At 41.3% G+C, this 14595-nt stretch overlaps 1 protein-coding gene across 1 annotated transcript in view; it reads left to right on the top strand.

Annotated features, from left to right (window-relative positions):
• Nucleotides 1-541: 541 nt before the first annotated feature.
• Nucleotides 542-14595, top strand: part of LOC306713321 (calcium-activated potassium channel subunit alpha-1a-like) — a gene marked incomplete at its 5' end in the record, with an annotated part of 75144 nt that continues 61090 nt past the window's right edge. The window contains 2 exons of the mRNA XM_079182975.1: nucleotides 542-772; nucleotides 12621-12764. Coding sequence (XP_079039101.1) covers nucleotides 542-772; nucleotides 12621-12764 — 375 coding nt within the window. The remainder of the gene's footprint in view (nucleotides 773-12620; nucleotides 12765-14595) is intronic.

Genomic DNA, 14595 nt, shown 5'->3' with positions numbered 1-14595 from the left:
GCGACCTTTCAACGCGCGGAGTGCATTCAACAGTGCGCGGTGCGGGGCTCAAGTAGCGGACCTGCTGAAAGCTGCGCTATTAAAAAGGTGGAGGAGTGAGTGAATCCATCGGCTGACGAGTGTCTTCAACATAATGACACTTGCACCGTGTCATCCATCGGGACTGTCGGGAACCGCGTGAGTTTTTGAGCACTTTGCTCAAAAATGTGATTTTTTTTTTTGTTTTTACGCATTGATCCAGCGGATGACGCGCAATTCCAGCCACGAACGCGCTTCGTGAAGCGCACGACTGATATCTTGATTTCAAAGGAAGTTTTTTTTTTTTTTTTTTTTTTTTTTATCACTGCGTGACTGCGGTCGACTCAACTTTTACGTCGTTGCTTAGTGAAGCCAGATGAGAAGGCAGAGGAGCGGAAGGTGGTTGACTTAACATGGCTGAGCCACTGGGGCATCAGGGGGCGCTGGCCGGAGATCCCCGAAGCGCCTGAATCCCAGTTGAGTTGATTGTTTGAGGGGGCTGGCAGGTGACCTGAGGCCGAGAATGTCGAAGAGGGAGAAATTCAACCCGGATCCGTCCATCCACATATCCAAGATGAATGTCATCATCCCGTTTTCCCCAGATGTGCCCTGTGACAGCAACGGCCAGCGGATGTGGTGGGCTTTCCTCGCGTCCTCCATGGTCACTTTCTTTGGGGGTCTCTTCATAATCCTCCTGTGGAGAACTCTCAAATATCTGTGGACTGTGTGCTGCCACTGTAACGCCAAAAAGAAGGTACGCACGGGCATTTCATAAACCACCACACCCCGATGATATGACTTATCTATTCCAGGGTTTTTGTGCAACAGCCAGCGCGCTACAACAATGTGTCCGGTTTGATTTATGAAACGGTCTCGTAATTAAATCAGTGTTGAATAAGGCCTCATCGACAGAGAGCATAGTGGGCTACGTGACTTTGAATAATTTACTCTGCTGCTCTTAGCTGAATGTCACATACAATAACAAATAGACACCATTCTACTAAAATAATGTTATTCTCCTGGTGAACGATTGTGGGGCTGGGCAGGTTTAGTTGCAGCTGACACTTGTTGGTGGACAACCGTATATCTGTTCCATTAGTTTGATTGGAAAGTGATCAAACACATAAGCAGGTAGTATATTATAAAATATATATATATATATATATATATATATATTAAACTGCTTCTTTTCCTTGTTACTATTTGTTGCTATTTTAATATATTAGTTGTTTTTCGGTTGAATCTGAAAGTACCCTTTGCACAAAATGCACCATATTAGATTAAATTTATACAGTCTGTTTTTTATTACGTTTGTATAATCCTTTTTATTTAAGATATCCTTGTATGGTGATAACAATGGAATATTTAAAGGGTTTTCTCACCCAAACTGACAAATCACACACTACCCACCTAATGTCCTCTTATCTAGTCAAGTAGTTTATTTGTGTTTGTGTTTTATTGTCCAGATTTTGAGATATTTCCCGCCACCCCAGAACAATGAATGTGAAATCAATTTAATTAGTGCGGCAGAAAACTAATTAAAAAAGATAATGGTGGCGATTTGTCTTTTCTAGAAACGATGTCCTTGTTGTTGTGCATAATCCACAGACCTTCTGTGAACATTTTCACTGGAACTATTGAATAATTAGTCTCTATGGAAACAGTTGAGATTTTGCTGTTGACTCTATTAAATGTAATCGTCCAATACTGTGATAATCACAAACCAAGTTCCATTCACCCCCCTTTTATTGGGGTTGGAGACATCATTTAATTTGTCATTTTGGATGAACTCCAGAAACTTTAGGATTCTTGGGAAATGAGACTTTTTTTTTTTTAAATGGTTGTAACCCATAGCCTAGTTTCCCACAATGTATTTTCTCATCAACATAGTCTGAGGTCATTATTATTTGCAGCTCGAAACCCTCCAGTGAACCGTTTGTTTGACTCGTCTCCAAAAGTCAGGAATAGTTTTACCCGTTCAGGACACACCGAGCCCGTCAGCTGTCTTACATTGTTGGATGTCCAACAGACATTCTCATTCCAATGGTGTGCATCTGTAGTGCCACTGTGCAGGCTAACACTCATGCCACAGTGTAATCCCCAGAAATCATTTTCATAACATTTAAGGCAGACTGCCACTAGATTTTCTGTTTCACAATTGTTACGAAACCATCTGCCCGAGGCCGGCCGCAATCCTGCGTTAGGATAAAAAAAAGAGAGAAAATCTTGCAGTTTCTGTGTTGTATGGAGTGTTCGTCTGGCTCTAACTGTATCTTAAAGTGTCTTTCCTTCTTTGTATATTTGAGGACAAAGATGTAATGGCTGATACAGGTGCCAGAGATGGAGCAGTTTATGTGTTTACCTCAAGCAGTGCATTCGTCTCTCAGACAGGCGGGCGGAAGAGGAGAAATGGCAAATGCTGCATGAAGGGTGGTGCTGACCGTTTGAAGGGTGACGTCTGTTTCATTTCTATTCTCTGGTTGCAATTATGGCGGCAACTATCGATCACTTTTATCAGTGATTAATCTGCTGATATGGTTTTGGTTATTTAGGTAATCCCGTACTCTTTAAAATGCCTATTGCAAGTTCCCAGAGACCGAGGTGATGTCCTCAGATGGCCTTTTTTATCTGACAAACAATTCAAAACCCAAAGATATACCAGACGTAATGGTACAACTAAGCATTTCTTTGCTTGATAAATGACTTAACGGAAAGATCGACCTGCTAAGAGTTTCAGCTCCAGTTAAAATATTCAACAGAATCCACCAGCTCGCATCCCAGTTTTATTTATACATGGAACAGAAATACATCTCAGGATGAGGTTGTTGCTTTCAGAGTCCACAGTCGAACACTGTTCATGTGTGAATAAAAGAGAGGAGTCGGATTGTGTGTTTTTTGTTCAGATTGTGCCAAGAGAAGCTGGTGAGCTCCACCAACCTGTTGTGCTCCTCTGTGGGAGTCAGCCAGAGATGGGTCATCTTTTCACTTCCAATCCTTCCCTCTCTGCCTTTTGCTCTCCCGACATTCATTTCGTAACTCCTGCACTGTCTTCTCCTCACCCTCCCTTTTTTTTCTTTTCTTTCTCATCCAAGAATCAACCTTCCTCCGAAGTGTCAGAAATGCAGTGTCAGGCACATACGGTGCGTGCCATATGAATCAGTGTTTTTGTTGCTAAGCAACTAGCAAGCAAAGGATTTCGTTATAAGAGTAAATCTCTCTCTCTCTCTCTGTTATGCAGTGAGATGCGGCAGGTTGTGTTGGAGGAACACCTCCCCACCCCCTTCGTCTGTGCATGTCATTAGCAGGCCAAACATGGAGCTTTCAGTGCACATTGTTATTGTTCGTAGATGGGAGTTGATAATCAGTTTCCTCCCTTTCAGTTTGTGTGTCCCCCCCCCCTCCCTCTGTGAGGCGTTCGCTGTCCCCGTTCCCGACAACTCCCATGTCTCTGAGCCTTAACCTCCATCTCTGAGGCTCTGCCGTCCCAGTCGGATGGAAATCGATGAAACGCGTCGCCTGTGAGGTTCTGATGAATGACGGCTATTATCTGTCTGTGAGGAAGACAGAAACTGTTCATTGTAAGTGGCACTGTACTCACGATGGGAGGATGACACGCTGTGGCGGCTTCTCAGTCATTTTTTTTTTTTTTTCAGGCTCACGGTGAGAAAGGTTCTTTGTAGTGACGTGTTTTATTGTCCTATCAGTGGCGCAAGGTAGTTATGACGGGCCCCAGTGCACGCACACACACACACACACACACACACACACACACACACACACACACACACACACACACACACACACACACACACACACACACAATCACAATATTAGGCACACCATGTGCTCAGCTTGTCAGTCTTGACAGAATTTGCGCCTAAAGTAGCATATATTCTCGTCCCATGATCACATAGTTCGTATTGGACAACATCGTCATACATATTACCCAGCATTCATCATTGTATAGATTGCTGCTGACTGTTTTACCCCCCCAAAAACTCATGTCCAACACATTATTAGAGAGCCTGCTCTCTCTACGCTCTCTACTGCTGAACTGACTATATTTACGCACCTGCCTTATAACCAACAGTGGACAAAGGTGTGGCGTTGGTCGATGTGTTGTGTGTTCAAGTTATTGAAAGAGGCCCCTCACCACCACATATTTTTAGCCACTCTAGCTGCTCCGTTCTGGCGATGTCAGCCGGCCATGAAATTTTGTACAAACATTCACGTTACCCTCAGGATGAAATGCAATAACTTCAGAGATCCTCTGACTTTTCCTTTAGCGCCATAAGGACGTTGACATTTCTGGTTTTCAGTAAAAAATAAAATGTTCCAACATCTATTCGAGTGATTGCAGTGAAATTTGCTACAGATATTCAAGGTCCCCTAACTTTTCATAAAAGGCCATCATCAGGTCAACCTTTTAATTTGTCCATTACTTTGGTTTATGACTAAATACCTGCAAAACTAATGACTTTCCCATCAGCCCCAGCTGTACTTAGTGTTTGGTGCTAATTAGCAAATGTTAGCAGGCTTGCAGGTTAAACTAATATGGTGAACATGGTAAACACAATAAGCATTGGGATGTTAGCGTTCAGCTCAAAGCACCGCTGTGACTATTGTAAGTATGGAGAGTCACTAGCATGGCTGTAGAGTCTGGTATTTATCTTGTCATTTTTTTAAAGCGTGTATTTTGTTGTACGGGTACACTGTTAATATGGAAGATGAAATACTCTTTTTCAATAATTAACATCTACTGCTTGATGTTTTTACGTCGTGTACATTTCTTAATAATGTTTGATTTGTATCTGAAAAGGCAGTGCCATGTGCATCTTCTGGCAGTGACTCAGTGTCCTTAGATGTGTCAGGTGCATGCGGTGGGTGGGTGGAGGTCGGTGGGGGGGGGTTTGAGGTTTCAGATGGAGTCACTTTCATGCTGCTTTTAAAGTGCCTTCTGAAATATTGTAATTATGAGACGAGTGCTCATGATCGAACAGCTGTAATTACGAGTCAGAAAGTTGGAATAGCTGAGTGGCACTTTGCTGTCAACAACGTTGACTACATCAGCTATCATAGGTTATTTTTAAAACTAACAGTTTTTGTTCACCATTTCGGAAACACAAACTTATCAAAAAATACAAGAGCCTGATTTGGTTGGTGTGCATTTCATTGTGTCTGTAGCTAGGAGGAGTGCTTTAACATGTTGTACTTCAAGTATGAATGTAGAAGAGAAGGCACTTGAAGGTAGCATAATTTACCCTTCAACACAACGCTCTGCAATTTAGCTCTGCCAATTTAAAAAAAAAAGAAATATTCCTTGTAATGTCTTTTTTTTGATTGGCTGTGTAATTAGTTAGGCATGTATTAGCTCCTTACTTTGCATAATATAAGCAGCATGCTGCAGCTTGGCTGTCATTGCACCATCTGGGATCCAACAGGTCTCAGATTAACACAAATGTTAAACATCTCGACGGTGCCAGAGCCTGCTCTGCTGCTGCTTTGTGTCAGTAAGACAAGAGATGCATTGATTATGTTGCAAGACAAGTTTTATAGAAAATGTTTATGCATGTTTACATATTATGCGGGTGTGTGCTTTTATATATTTGTGATGAATATCACACTTCATTACTGGTAGGAAAAGGAAAAGTCACTTTACTGGCTTGTGCAGATAGTCCTTAATGTTTTTCACAGATTTTCGTGGCCACATTTCACAGTTTCAACTATTTGAAACAGTTTGTGATAATGTTCGACAGTTGAGTCATTCAATAATAACAACACGTTTCTACTCTTGTCCAATTTTAGCTTCTGCTTCCACATAACGAGCTGAGTTAAGCTGCTGACTGGAGGTTTAGTTCCTCGGCTCTTTGATGTTTTTATTCATGTAGATCTTAACCAAATAATTGGGTGCATTCATTCAGCGATGCATGGATTGGAAGGACGTGGGGTCAAGTGACATATGTAACGGTCTTTCTTCACACGGCAGAGGGGCCATAGATCAGTTATGAGAAGATTTCCTCTTCTGAGAATGTCTTGATTTATTAATAATTGATTTATATGAATGTATATTTAAATAATGAATTCACTTTTGCAGAAAATTGAGTCACGAGCCACATGTTAGACTCTATTTTAATGGGCTTGTCATTTGAGAAATGATCTTGGTGGATCCTGAGAATAGGCGAGCAATGATGATCAATGACCTCCGGTGTCATGGGGACGAGATTTAGGCGAGATAGTGAAACCTATATTTGGAGGCTCTGACTATTGATCAAAGTGACGCAGAGGAGATGAACTGCCCGAGTGGGTGTAATGACTACATCTTCTTCTCTGGTGTCTGCAGCTACATTAAAAATGCATCCTTTCATTTCATTAAAATAAAGTCCAGTGGAAGATTGTTTTAACCCTCTCGACGTGTACTAAAACTTTTACTAAAGTAAATATCACATCCACAATATGCTTTTATGATCAAAACTAAATCAATGTTTGTCCTGCAGAAAGGAATTAGAAATTTTAAATGTTAAAAAAACGCAGTTCTCTCAGTCTTCACATTGAAGGTTCCTTCCTGCACGATGACCTTGACCCTTTTTTTAAAGAATAATTGGACAGAAGCAGGTCATGAATCATTCATCTTTGATCTCTTCCTTTACTGGCATTTAAAAATACCATGGCCAGTGTGTTTTCAGTGTACAATTTTAGATTTGGTCATTAAAGTGCTGGGGGATAACAGCGTGATGCCAATTAAGCCTACTTAACCGCTTCCCTCAACACAGCCTGTGTCACTTTATTCATTGAAGCAGGGAAGTGCACCGTCGGATAAATACATCAGGTCAAGTGTCTTCTAGAGTTGTGTTCGGAGAAGAGAAGACTTCATAGGAATTGTGATGTTATTGCAAAGTGTTTTGAAGAGAAAACAAAGAGTCCTGCACACTGATCATCACTTGTACACACTTTGTTTACGACAATACACTTTCAATTGTAAATATAGTTAATTTACCAATATTCTAAGGCGCTCTAGGGATTATAAATGACAACTTTTTCCCCAACAAATTAGTCCCATATAGGCAACAAAGCCTAATAATCACAATACTAAAATCAATTTTGTTCACAAGAACATATTAAAACGTACAGGAACACCTTAAATGTACAAAGTCCCCATCTACACCAAGACAAAATGTATTGCATGAAAAGTTTCAATCATATAGTTTGATTAGTCAGAAATATATATTCGCTGTCAAATTAAATAAAGACAATGGTTGTATTAAATGTTGCCTGAGTGCTCATCAACACTTCCTACAAGATCCATCAGCCTCAAGAGAAACACAGAGGAGAAAGACTCGCTCCATCATCTGAGAATAAGAAAATGTGTCCGCTAAGTTTTATTTATTAGTAAGTGGCTTATGTAACCAATCTGAATTACATGGGCATAATGCTCAATTTGTAGCCAGCTATAGTTCATGAAAGCAGCAGAGGATGCAATATATTACTCAGCAGGACCGCATATTAATACTTACTGCAACATTAATAAATAGGAAATCCTTAGAACTAATACTTCATGATTATAGACCCTGTATAATATTCCCATTACATTAGACAACGTGTATTTAGTGATTTTACGGTGAGCTTAACATAATAAATATATATATATATATATATAATTCCTAAATATTTCACCATTAGCAGTATTGTATTTTGTGACTTTATTCTACGTTTTATTCAATTTCATTTATTAAAAATAGGTGCTTTTATAGCTACTCTGTGACATGCTCGTCGTATGGTGTCAGTATATTCTGGGGACTGTCAGGGATTATAGCACTTTAACTGAACTGCGTGTTGGATGCCAGTAGCTTTATATTCCTTAACAGTTTAACACTCATTCAACAGGCTGCTGACTGACAGGACACACAACATGTTCTTTTCCCTTTGAATCTCTAACCCGTAGTCTGATCCACTCACCCTGATCTCCTTAAGGGGATTCAAAACTGAGATTTAACTGAAATTCCCCCAGAGGCTCTGTTTCATGACTTGACTGAGATTTATTTCTCAAAATAAATGATGTAGCTTTGGAAAGTCTTAGTGGTTTGGCTCACCGTGTAAAATAACTACTGCAAAAGTGCCCGTTAACCCATTTTATTACAGCAAAAAACGCTACACTCAAATGAAAACCATTCAGAGTGCAATTCTGAAATAGATAATGGAAACATTGCCTGGAAACAGCGGATACCTGTTGCCTCTCATTTCCAAATTGTTTTCCGTTCCTGTGTCTCGTTGGCTGCATTAGCTACAAAGTGAGCTGGACATATTATTATATTGTTATCAGGTTAGTGCTGCAGGGCTCTGGACAGGCTGTAGGAAGTGTAACATGGGCTGCTGGTGGTCCTGCTTGTCTCTGACTAATGGCTCTGAACATGATTGAATTACTTAGTGCAGCCAGCTATTTCGTAATAATGATGGAGCGGGTTAAAATGTGTGGCATGTGGGTGGGCACCATTATGGAACACCCTGCTGAAACCAGTTTTTTTTTTTTTTATTGAAAAGTGTAAAATATCGAAGTAATAATACTTCATTTTCTGAGATGTGGTCATTTTGTCTCCCACTATAATAAACTTTTTACTCCACATTTATCTGATGGCAAAGAACACAAATGTAGCTCATCAAGATTTTTCGTGTTTTCGATTATTTTTACTGTTACGATCATTTGTATACGTTTTCTTTCAAAACCGGGGTTTTCAAACAGAAAAGTAACAGAAAATACGAGTATTATAGTAGACTATAATAATGAAAGGTAGTGCTTGATACTTAAGATCTTCCTCTATAAACTCAAACAGACACCTTTTGTGGAAAGTTTTAGAGGCTTTATTTTTCAAACTTAGGTACAACGCTGCACGTCTTGCTCTATCTCTCTCACACACGCATCAAATTTACTTCAAAATGAACACTTACAAATCAAAGTTTACTAAACTATGGGTCATTAAATACGTTCAATACACTTCTCTCACAAATTTCTTCTCGGTTTAGTTGTCTGTTGTCACACTCGTAGCTCTACTGGTGGATGAAGTCCTTGTCGCACTGGAGAGCATTTGTGCTTTTGTTCTTTTTCAGTTTCTGTGTGGACTTCACAATAAATGTGCAGAACAAAGTAAGCATTAATAAGACAAGGAAAGTCCTCCATTTTGTGTCCATCGCCCTCCTCAAAGCCGCAAACCGCGACTTCAGATGTTTGCTCCATTGGGCTGATAACGCCGCTGGACACGCCGCTCGCTAATCGCTCCAATAACAGCTGCTTCTTCCGCATGTCGGCAGTAGTAGAATTATAAAATGATGAATTTAACAGCTGCTAGTCAGCAAAGCCTGTGATCATTTGTGATCGTTAATCAAGACTGTGACTGCTGAGACCCAATCAAGTAGCCAACACGGGTGTCTACGTCATTGTTTTCAAACTTCTCCGATTCCGCTGTCTACACTGCGAGGTAACCCCGGAGTGTTCAAACGTATCCGTCCATGGCAGCGTTTTTACATCTATCCGTTTTCGGCTCTAAAACTCCGGCCTAGTGCGGACGCTCACTGTGAACGTAGCAAAAGATATGCATTTTAAAATGGAAACGTAGTAGTGTGGACATGGCCTAAAAAGGGTACAATGTGGGTCTTAACTCTTAATTTTCTTTATTATTAGCTTTGCACCTTTCTCTCAAGGTTCCTTACTTGCTGAAAAGTTCTCAATTTTATTTTTTATATGATTTTGAAACTTTACTGAAGTATAGTTTTAGATTAAGGAACTTCATTTCAAAGTTGAATCATCCCTTTCTTAATACTTTACCTTTTAAAGGAGAAGTCTGCTGTTATTTAGCAAACGTTACTCAAAGTAAATTGTGTATTTGTTGGGTATTATCATGCACATTGTATGTGTCATACACGAGTATTGATAGCAGCAGGATGCTGTATGTGGGATTGACTCATCGTAATGCAGCAGTGTGGCTCATTATTGTATCTTTGAACAACAATGGAGGCTCTATGGCACAGAGGAATACGTTATATCGTTTTAGCGTCACAGTCGATACCTGCCATGCATTAAGTAAAATATATATTACTAGACTAATTTGCTAAAAACCCATACAGGAGCCAAACCATTGCACTGTAGTTTATTTAATGTGGAACCCGTGTCCTACTGCCATATCTACTCACTAGCCCCCGTTTGAATAACTGATGCTTGCTAAAAACTACAATGTCCAGCTGTTTTAGGAAATAGTGAAGCTATATATTTGTGAGTTGTTTGCATATGTCTTCAGTTGGAACCAATTTACCTTGCACAGCATCAGAAGATCACACAAAAGTTCGGATCAATCAGCGTCCCGTGAGGATCTACTAGCAGCTCAGACGTGGTTTAGTTGTATGCGACAAGGTTCGCATACAACTCTGGTTCTGTGTAGAAAACCATTTGGAGGGCCAGGTTAAGAACTATTGCTATTTCATGATATTTATTGCCCGTGACAAAAATATAGCATAGTACCAGCCTTACTCTTAAACATAAGTAGAGGATTTTAGCCGTTTTCCCACGCTTATTTCTAAACCATACTGCTGACAAGCAGATGCTCGTGCTGTCTCATCATAACCGCGGGTACCCCGTTGTACCCCTTATGTTGCAGACCATAGTCATTCATTCATTCCCTTATTTCAGTGGTGCTGCGCCCCCTCCAGCTTTACAAAGACTTACGGTGGCGTCGACACGCGACACATGTTGCATGCCAGGAGTTCTTTGTAGCTGGCTGTCCTATCCTGGAGAATGTGGCATGTGAGATATTATACATTAACACCACAACAAAAAAAAGACTGCTGCAATTGTGTGCACACGGTACAATGGAAACCATATAAACTAACTTTTAACTGTGAACAGTTATTTTCTCCCCCTTTAACTATGTAAAGTGCATCAACTATGACGAGCAGAGCTGCAGGAGGAAAAAGCCCAGAGAGAGAGAGAGTGATGTGTGACACCATTAAGGTAGAGGAGGAGTAAGATGTTACAGGGTAAAGAGTCTGAGTTGTGTTAGCCTTGAGGCTGTGGGGTGTTTCATCAGGGAGCATGGCTAACCTCTGCATCCTGTCTCGATTTCCTGCTCTGTGAATCATGCCAGTCCCGACAGACGGACGGACAGACAGATAGACAGACAGGTGGAGAGACAGACAGACAGACAGGCAGGCAGGCAGGCAGCCCACTCAGTGGAGCAGAAACACCAGGAGCTCAGTGGCTGCCATGGATACACTCCTGGAGTCTCTTTGCTGCTCTCACTCTGTATGTTTTCTGTATGCATGTGTGCATGCATGTGCGTGGGTTTATTTTGGAAACCTTGAGCCTGGTCACCCTGATTAGAATGGTTCAGAAATGATTTTGAAGTGGTGTTTTCTAGAAGTTGAGCAGTCGTCCATGTTGCGTTTTTTCGTAGCTGTCAATCATACAAAAAAATGTAGGTGGTACTTTCTTTTAACAAAGTTTGGATTTGGACCGTTTTTCTGGACTCTAACAGAAAATATTAACATGATGGGGCATTTTGGAGGTTAAAGCTGCACTAATCATTACTCTTATATAAGAAAAGTATGATTATATTGCTAGAAATTAGTCAACGATCAGAAGGATAAGGGTAAACAATTATATAACTCTTTTGTGTAGCCAATATTGTGGCTATTTAAACTATTAGGAAGTAGCTCTTTTCCATATTTTTACGTTAACAAATGACCAATGTTAAACGTTCATGTGAAAGTTCTCACTTGTAATGTCAAACTCACAGATAATTAGTACCCAACTCTGAAGTCCCCCTCAGCTTTACGAGTGTTAAAGATCCTTGGAGCTCGTAGTTTTGGTTTTATGGCCCAAAACTGTTTTGGTTCACTCGCCACACTTTCAATAGCAACCGGATTTTAGTAAAAAAGCTCAGATAAACCCAGTATGAACCTTCTCTGTAGGTATACCAAAGAACAGACGGACAAAGTTAGCAACTAGCTGGTGGTGAACATAGCAGAGCATTCAGAAGCTAACTTTTGTGCATTTGGTAAGGTTGAGTCCAAACAATGAGAATCCAAAAACTGTTAGTTGTACTTACTGATGTTTCTGTTTTTACTCACAGCTAATGATATACAGTATATAATATTACACTTGTCATATACAAACATTACATCACACTATAGAAAAATGACTTGCTCCTATTTCTTTTAAGCATCTTTTAACTCAAAGCTTCTTCACTGCTGGACACAACCAACAGAATATGACTAAAAACTGACCTTAACTTGAGCACTAACACCATCAAGTGTCTCTACCTGTCTGCTCCCTCTGTCCCTCCCTCTCTCTGGCCTGGATGCTAGTTGGACAGCAGCTTGGTTTCCACAAATATGTTGAGAAAGAGTAGAAAAATATTTATCTTACAACAAAGAGATATTGCAGTGGATCACATATTTTCCTGTGCTAGAGGCTTTTAGGTAATACTGTAGGTTGATGCATAATGGATAGGCTATCGTAGCAATCAGTGATCATTTCAAAACTGACATTTAATGTGAAAAAAAGTTATTGTAAAGTCTCCGATTTTTCACTGTTACCTTCTGCATCCTTTTCTTTGCAGGAGGTCCATCGGATCACCACAGTCGATGGCATCAAGCGCATCAGCAAGGACGACCCAGCGGCCAGCGAGGTGGGCTGGATGACCTCGGTCAAAGACTGGGCTGGAGTCATGATATCGGCTCAGACATTGACCGGAAGAGTCCTGGTGAGTTCACACGCGGTCATCATCCTTCGCCTAATCTTTGATTGACATCTCGAGCTACTTTAGCCTACGTGTAGCAGGCCGACGGTTAAGACGTCAGTGAGATGAAGCGTGGCAGCCGATCATGATCGCCCCCCCGACTTCCTCATGACAGCTAGGCACTCGGGTTGAACTCCCTCTTATATTTGTCAATGAAAGGGCCTTGTGAAAGATATTTGTTCTTGTAGGACAGGCCAGAAACCTTGCTGAGGAGGAGCTTGCATCCAGCAAGGCACAAATCGTGCACGCTCAAATTTTCCTTTAATTCATTTCTGCTTCTCTGACGCATAAATACAGCGTTTTGAAGTGCATGTCGTGGTAGCTTATCTCTCAGACCATCAAAACAAAGCCAGGGAAAAAAAAAGAGGGGAGATTTAAAGAGTGAATTAAGGTCATACACACATAATGCCCTCAGATAGCAGAGAGAAACAGATCCAGAAGGACAGAAGGAGGGAGGGACATGTACAGTTTACCAATTGCATTCGGTCAGCCGAAGTCGTTGCCATGGCGCCTGGCCTGTCTGTTGACAGTGTCATGTGGAGAACTCATGCCTCTTGGACAACACGTTATGAGATCCTTATCACGTCCTTTTTTCGCTGTAACCTGTCCCACCCGGTGGGACGACGTCGTCTAGTCAAGGACACTTTCAGTGTGATGGAGATTCTGCTGCATTTCTTCATCTTCTTCTTCTTCTTTTTATTTTACGAGAGTGCTTGGCAATGCAACAGTAGGATTGAGGAGTGACGAAATGAAATGGCATGAGTGGGAGCGCCATGCCAAGGCTTGCCGCAGTGCTCGGGGCTGATCCCACTTTCACCCACCCCACTATATGTGGCGCAGCATCTCCAGTTGGCTCGTTACATGCAGGTTGTTAATCATGAATGCCGGGTGGGCAGCCACACTCGAGCGTAATGGTTTGATGTGGAATATTAACTAACTACTTTGTTCATGTTTGTGGGACAAAAAGTGTGTGTGTGTGTCATTCATTTAAAAGGTCTCTCACTGTGACAAACACTTCATGTCAGGTGCTTTACTCATAAAATGAGCATCACGTTTGTTGGTTAATGTTCCTGCTTTTGGTGTATGTTGTCATTTAAAACACAGTGAAGTGTAACATATGTTGTTGTTTTGAGATGATGTGTGTAGCCGTGAGCTTCTGCAAGGAGGTGATTAATACCCAGAACGGAATAAAAGCCTTTTTTTTTGCTCTCAGTTTGGGCTAAAAACAGCACATCATCTTGCTCCAAATGTCACATGAAACTCACTCTGATGACTCAGGCTGAACTCAGGTTGTCCCCACGGCATCGTCTCTTAGTCTGTCCTGAGCTCAGACGCTAGTGACGGTTAATGGTGACGGCAACATATTGCTAACAGATGCGTGACATTAGCTCGACTGCTATCCTGTGTTTCCTTGTTTTTCCACTTTGAACCACCAACGCCCCCCTCAATTTATGTGTGTGTGTGTGTGTGTGTGTGTGCGCGCATGTGTGTGCGAATGTGTGTGCGCGGCTCAAGTGCCCTGTCTCAATGATGGCTTGACACACAACTGTTCGGCGAGCTCTCGTCTGTAACCATGGCAACTGCAGCTTACCTAAACACGGCAGATGTGTGTTTTCTATGTCAGCCTTTTTAGGGGGCACATTAAAGCCTATTTCCAGGCCATTGGAGACGGACCTTTACCAAAGAGTACGAGCATGGGTTGACCACAGTGTGTGTGTGTGTGTGTGTGTGTGTGTGTTTGTTTCTTATTTTATGCATCTATCTGTGTGTTTGTTGAGCTGCTATTCCCACATCC

Source organism: Pholis gunnellus (assembly GCF_910591455.1).
Source record: "Pholis gunnellus genome assembly, chromosome: 21".
Taxonomy (NCBI): domain Eukaryota; kingdom Metazoa; phylum Chordata; class Actinopteri; order Perciformes; family Pholidae; genus Pholis; species Pholis gunnellus.
The sequence above is the reverse complement of the archived record's forward strand: the minus strand, read 5'-3'. Positions and strand labels throughout refer to the sequence as shown.